The 6,585-nt window shown below is 41.6% G+C and overlaps 1 protein-coding gene across 2 annotated transcripts in view; it reads right to left on the bottom strand.

The window, feature by feature from the left end:
* The window catches only part of TIAM1 (T-cell lymphoma invasion and metastasis 1), a 364,694-nt gene that overhangs the window by 78,193 nt on the left and 279,916 nt on the right, over nt 1-6,585 (bottom strand). For both annotated transcript variants that reach the window (XM_011989052.1, XM_011989053.1), the window contains exon 13: nt 1,636-1,717. In XM_011989052.1, the coding sequence (XP_011844442.1) occupies nt 1,636-1,717 (82 nt within the window). The remainder of the gene's footprint in view (nt 1-1,635; nt 1,718-6,585) is intronic.

Genomic DNA, 6,585 nt, shown 5'->3' with positions numbered 1-6,585 from the left:
CTGACGTCACACCTGGTTCCCCCTAGACTTTGCTCCACGCGTCTTTTCCCTTTGGTGATTTTGCTTTGTATTGATATAGGAGTTAAGATGAAATGATTTAGGCAGAGAGTGAAGGGAAGAAAGTCCTCAGTAAGATTTTCCTTTTAATGAAAAGCAGCCCCCAAATAATTTTCTTTTCTAACAAAAAGCGGCCTGTAAAATCGAGCCGCACACACAGACAAGCAAGCTGGAAGCTTACACCGGTGAATGCTGGCAGTTGTGCCAATAGGAAAAGGCGAGCTGGAACTAAGCATGTTCAAAACGGCGGCTCCATTCTCTTCTCTTTGCCAGCCACCTGTACAGTAAGGAGCAGTGAACATGGCCCCCGCCGGGCAAAGACGCCATTTGCATAATAAAGTTAGGACGGGGCAGCCAGCTTCCCTGCTTGCTGTGTAGACGTCACACCTGGTCCAACCAATCTGTGGGCCCTATGTAAATCTGACACCACCTCCTCAAGCCTGGCTATAAAATCTTCCACTGCTGGCCGGAAGACCCACTCGGGCACCCCGCTCTCTCTGCAAGAGAGACAGCTATTCTCCTTTCTCTTTTTTTGTCTATTAAACCTCTACTCCTAAACCCACCTGTGTGTCTGCATCCGCGATTCCCTTGGCGTGACACAATGAACCTTGGGTATTCACCCAAGACAATGAAGCCACTTCAGTATAATTTTGCTATTAAAAAAACCTAGTTGTGAGTATGACCAGATGCTGAGCTCTGCGGGTCTTCCTAGTGAATCAGCAAACCTAGGGATGGTCTTGGGGATCCCGCAACACAAAACCAAAGTAAGTTCCTTTAACATGACTTGTATGGGAAGGGAGGATAATGTCTATGTTTTCAGGAGAGGGGTGTAACAGAATAATTCCTACGTTACTAAGGTACCTCATAGTATATGTTAAACAAAAATTATGGGAGGCCACTGTTGTGAACTGAGTTCCTGTATTAGGAATGCCCAAAAGGCCAGATCAAATAAAAAATGGAATCATTCATGCTGGATGCCACATAATCAAATTAAAACTTTCAGGAAGCAGGTAGATCCCCAAACAGACCAGTTTTTCCTGAAAACAAGGGATTCTGGTCTACCATAATCAGCAAAATAAGTGTGTCCCCTCTGCTTTAACCCTTACAAAAAAGTAACCTGAGGTAAGCTAATGTTAGACAATCAGGTTTCTTCTTCCACTGTTCTGTTTCCTTGTCTCCACCTTACAAAAATCACTGTTCTGCCATTGCCCAGAGGGAGCTCTCATTCTATTTTGTAGAACGGAGGCTGCCCCATGCACGAATCACAAATGAAAGCCAATCAGATTTATAACTAAACTAGTTGTAATTTTATCTTTTGACATATAAAATAACCTACCCACTTCCTTTTTATGACAGTAGAACCCCAGTAACTAAAGTTATGAAATTTAACACCAAAGTCTACATCGTACCCAGAGTAAACATCCCTTTTTTTCCCTAGTGTGGCTACCCTCCACAGCATAGGAGCCAGATATACTGTCTGTTTTAGATAGGACCCAAAGGCATTTTGCTGAACTGTAAATAAATACATGCTTACATAAGAAATGCTTTACCTTAAAATACAAAGAAACATAAACTTACCGTAAGTATCGGCAGCTGTGTCTGACTTCTCAATGTGGATGCTCTGAGTGACTTTTGGACAGATTTCAATTTCTTTGTATAGCTGAAAGTTACAAAGAGAAATCTAATTAGAATTTCATTATAACTAACGTTAAAAAATCGTCATTTTATAGATCTATTTTTTCACAAGTGATACTTATGTGAATTTGCACTTCACAATCTTTTCATTAAACGGAACTCATTAAGAGTAAAAAGTAAAAGTAAAAACTTACAACTGTCATCCTCAAACATAGCCACAGTTTGGTTTCTAAATAATTCCTCCACATCACTCTCTGTCTATTCCTACCCAATGTCTTCCACAGACCTGAAAAATAATACTAAAGTAATGGAGGCCTCTAGCTGTGGGGAGAAAAAAGTTTATTAAAGCCAGGAAGAGGTAATAAAGATCTTGGTACGGAATTCATGGAAATGAGATAAATCTCTATGCTTCCCTTCCAAAAAGTTCATGATAGTACAAATAAGTAGAGACAAATGATAGCATTGAAACAGAAAACAAATTACATAAAGAGGATATTCTTTTTTTAGCCACTGAACTTTATCGAAATTAGCTAGAATACTGGAGTACACAAATTAATCAGCCCTCTAAAAGCCCAAGAAAGGAAATCACTTATGACTAAGTCCTCAAAAGCAATTGCAACAAAAAAGAAAATGGAAAAGTGAGACCTAATTAAACTAAAGAGCTTCTGCACAGAAAAAGAAATTATCAATACACAGACAACCTACAGTATGGGAGAAAATATTTGCAAACTATGCATCTGACAAAGGTGGAATATCCAGAATCTATAAGGAACTAAAATCAACAAAAAATGAATAATCTCATCAAAAAATGGGCAACAGACATGAACAGGCACTTCTCAAGACATATATGTGGCCAATAAATACATGAAAAAATGTACACATCGCTAATCATCAGAGAAACGTAAACCAAAACCACAATGAGACACCATCTCACACCAGTCAGAATGGCTATTATTAAAAAGTCAAAAAAACAACAAATGCTGGTTAGGCTACAGAGAGAAGGAAATGCTTTTCTTTCCTTTTTTTTTTTTTTTCTTTTGAGACGGAGTGTTGCTCTGTTGCCCAGGCTGGAGTGCAGTGGCGAGATCTCGGCTCGCTGCAACCTCTATCTCCAGGGTTCAAGCAACTCTCCTGCCTTAGCCTCCCGAGTAGCTGGGATTACAGGCAACTGCTGCCACATCTGGCTTTTTTTTTTTTTGTATTTTTAGTAGAGATAGGGTTTCGCCGTGTTGGCCATGCTGGTCTCGAACTCTGATCTCAAATGATCCACCCCCCTCAGCCTCCCAAAGTGCAGGGATTACAGGCGTGAGCCACCATGCCCAGCCGAGAAGGAAACGCTTATACACTGTTGTTGGGAATGTAAATTAGTTCAGCCACTGTGGAAAGCAGTTTTGAGATTTCTCAAAAAACTTAAAACAGAACTACCACTTGACTCAGCTATCCCATTACTTGATATATATCCAGATGAAAATAAATCGTTCTACCAAAAAGACACATGCACTTGTATGTTCATGGCAGCACTATTCACAATAGCAAAGATGTGGAATCAATCTATATGCCCACCCAGGGTGGACTGGATAAAGAAAACGTGGTACACGTATACCACGGAATACTATGTAGCCATGGAAAAGAACGAAATCATGTCCTTTGCAGCAACACGGAAGCAGCTGGAAGCCGTTCTCCTACGTGAATTAACACAGGAACAGAAAACCAAATACCTTCTCACTTACAACTAGGGGCTAAACAACGAGTACTCATGGACATAAAAATGGCAACAATAGATACTGGGGACTACCAGAGGGGGAAGGAGAGAGGAGGAGAAGGGTTGTGGAACTAACTGCTGGGCACTAGGCTTACTACCTAGGTGACAGGATCAATAGTACCCCAAACCTCAGCATCATGGAATATACTCAGGTAACAAACCTGCACATGTGCCCCTTGAATCTAAAGTAAGAGTTAACATTATTAAAAATTTTTTTAAACAAAAAAGGCTGGAAAAAGAGCTTTATGCATAGTCAAGAACGATGCAAAGTTCACACATCAGAAACGTTGTTTCAATTAATCGATATTTCATTTTCAAATGTCAAGATCTATCATCAAGACAATAACTTACGGAGTTCTGACCATATGTCATGCCTCTCACACTAACTCCAAGAGACAAGCGTGATCTCCATTTTACAAATAAAGGCAAGAGCCTAAAGAGAATGTACTTTCCTAAGTTCAGAAGACCCGTTCACACACAGCTGGGATTATGAACCCAGGGCTCACTGGCTCCAGAGCTGCACTCTTTCCACTATACTACAATGCCTCCCAGATCAGCCCTCACCGGAACACAGGGTATGAAAGCAAAGGGAACCTACCCTCCTAGGTCAGTCAAAGGTTCAAATCTAAAATTTATAATAAAAACTCACAAACAAATAGATGTGTCAAATGCTCATATAGATTTTTTAAATTATTAGTCTATCTTGAAATGAAAACCAATTTTGAGCCAAGGTCAAGAACAAAAACTGTGGCCGTTAGCACTAAAGAGAAGTCTTGATGATTATTTAAACTTGCCCGCATCTCTGACGACACAGCCATTTGTCCAGAAACGATTTTATTCGGGCAGGTAGAAAAGAGTGGCCAGTTTCTTCTCTTTATTTGCTTGGGGCATTTGAGAGGTCAGCATAATACTTATGACTCAGGAGCCTGGAAAGCGTTTGCTATAATAGAAGGCTAAGGAGTGGGGGGGGTAGGAACGTGGACAGGACGGCTTGGATCCTCTTAAACACCTTAATTTAATGCAACTCCCACCACATGCGACGTGTCAAGGGCACGACTGAATGTGGCTTTAGTGCTATACTTTAGAAATGTTTCATACAAATAAATTTACAAGTAAGAAGAAATCAGTTATACTACTTTTTCATTCAGAAAACAGCCACCAAAACTCTAAATACTAAATTCAATAAGGTTTACAGTATATACCCTAACACCACAGAATGCTCAATGGAACGTTATCAACTACGTTCACTTCAACTCAGTAGGAGCCTTAGTTTTATTTTTTAAAACTTTCTTCAAGTGCCAAACCCTACCTCCAGGTGGCAGTATATAACTGTTTGTTTTAATCATTTCCACAGGATCTAGTGGGAATTGAGCTTTGTGCATTATCTTTCCTATTTTTTCATACTACTACTTCCTAGTATTCTTTGGAATTAGTGTGAATATCATTGCGTCTTTTGCTGGTCTCAGACAGCAATGCAGTATCATATAGACAGGCCGGCTGGCCACAACATCCTTATGCTGGTTACACTAAAGCCAGGTTTAGTGAACAACACTAAAACTATATAGAATTTCAAGAAGGGTTTATACTTTAAAATGTATTTTCAATGCAACCACAGTATCTGGAACCAGAAGTTTTGAAATCCACTAGTTTTATACATCAATGCACTTAACGATGAAAGAGCTCACATCTTCCCTTTCTTTTATTAAACTGATAATGTTGCAACTTTCCCTGTTTTCAAAAATTGGATGAGAAGAGCACCAGATTTTAAGAAACAAATTGCTTACCTAGGCTCTTGAGTTCTCACAAAATCAGGATCATTTCTTTCTCTGTCTCCTTTGGGTGATTTGGTCTGAGCCATCGTCATGCTCTTACCTGACAAAGACTCTCTGCAGCCTCCTGTGGGCCCTGGCTACTCATCCTCTCATGCCCTGTGGGCCACTCATCCGCCACAGTGAGCCTTTCAAAACAGCTCTCTGGGGGTTCCCATGGCATTTAGGCTCTACATGGCCTATCCTTTCTCCCTCCTCCCCTTATCTCCCACATCCCCCCCCTTTTGCGCCCTCTCCACCAATCCGCCTCACACACTGGGTAAGCCACCTCCACCATGGCCACTCTCCCCCTGCCTGGGCCTTAGCCAGTTTCTAAGGTTCTCAGCCTAGAACTTTTTTTTTTTTTGAGGCAGAATCTGGCTTTGCCACCCAGGCTGGAGTGCAGTGGCGCGATCTCGGCTCCCTGTAACCTCTGCCTCCTGGGTTCAGGCGATTCTCCTGTCTCAGCTTCCCGAATAGCTGGAACTATAGGTGTGTGCCATCACGTCTGGCTAATTTTTGTATTTTTAGTAGAGATGGGGTTTCACCATGTTGGCCAGGCTGGTCTCGAACTCCTGACCTGAGGGGATCCACCTGCCTCAGCCTCCCAAAGTGCTGGGATTACAGGCGTGTGCCAGCCTATAACACTTGTCTGCAAAATACCTCTATGATTCCACTCCCTCACTTCACTCACTCACCCTGTTCAAACATCACATTCAAAAAAAAACCACGAAAAATAAATAAAATAAAATTAAAAAGCAACAAGACCCGCTGCAGATGCATCATCTCCCTCTCTCTACTTGCCCCAACTTCTTGTCTCTCTAGGCTTTGAACATTCCCTGACATGTTACACATTCGCACGTATTTTTACCTGTTTCTGCAAACCTGAATACAGGTTCCACCAGAAACATAATTGTTTTGGTGTACCCCCAGTGCCTAGAACAGCTAGAATAGTGCCAGGCATACAAATGCTAAATAAATATTTGCTAGATGATAGCTGGGTGTGGTGGTGGGCACCTGTAGTCCCAGTTACTTGGGAGGCTGAGGCAAGAGAATCACCTGAACCCAGGAGGCAGAGGTTGCAGTGAGCTGAGACTGTCCCACTGCACTCCAGCATGGGTGACAGAATGAGACTCTATTTTAAAATATATATGTATTTGCTGGATGAGTGAATAAATAAATTGATCAGTGTTTCTGCAAACTTTACTTCTACCTGTCAGTTTATTAAAAAATTCATGCCGGGCGCGGTGGCTCAAGCCTGTAATCCCAGCACTTTGGGAGGCCGAGGCGGGTGGATCACGAGGTCAGGAGATCGAGACCATC

The sequence above is a fragment of the Mandrillus leucophaeus genome, unplaced genomic scaffold (assembly GCF_000951045.1).
Source record: "Mandrillus leucophaeus isolate KB7577 unplaced genomic scaffold, Mleu.le_1.0 Scaffold345, whole genome shotgun sequence".
In the NCBI taxonomy this organism is placed as follows: Eukaryota; Metazoa; Chordata; class Mammalia; order Primates; family Cercopithecidae; genus Mandrillus; species Mandrillus leucophaeus.
Note: the sequence above shows the minus strand (reverse complement) of the source record. Positions and strands in the feature narration are given on the sequence as shown.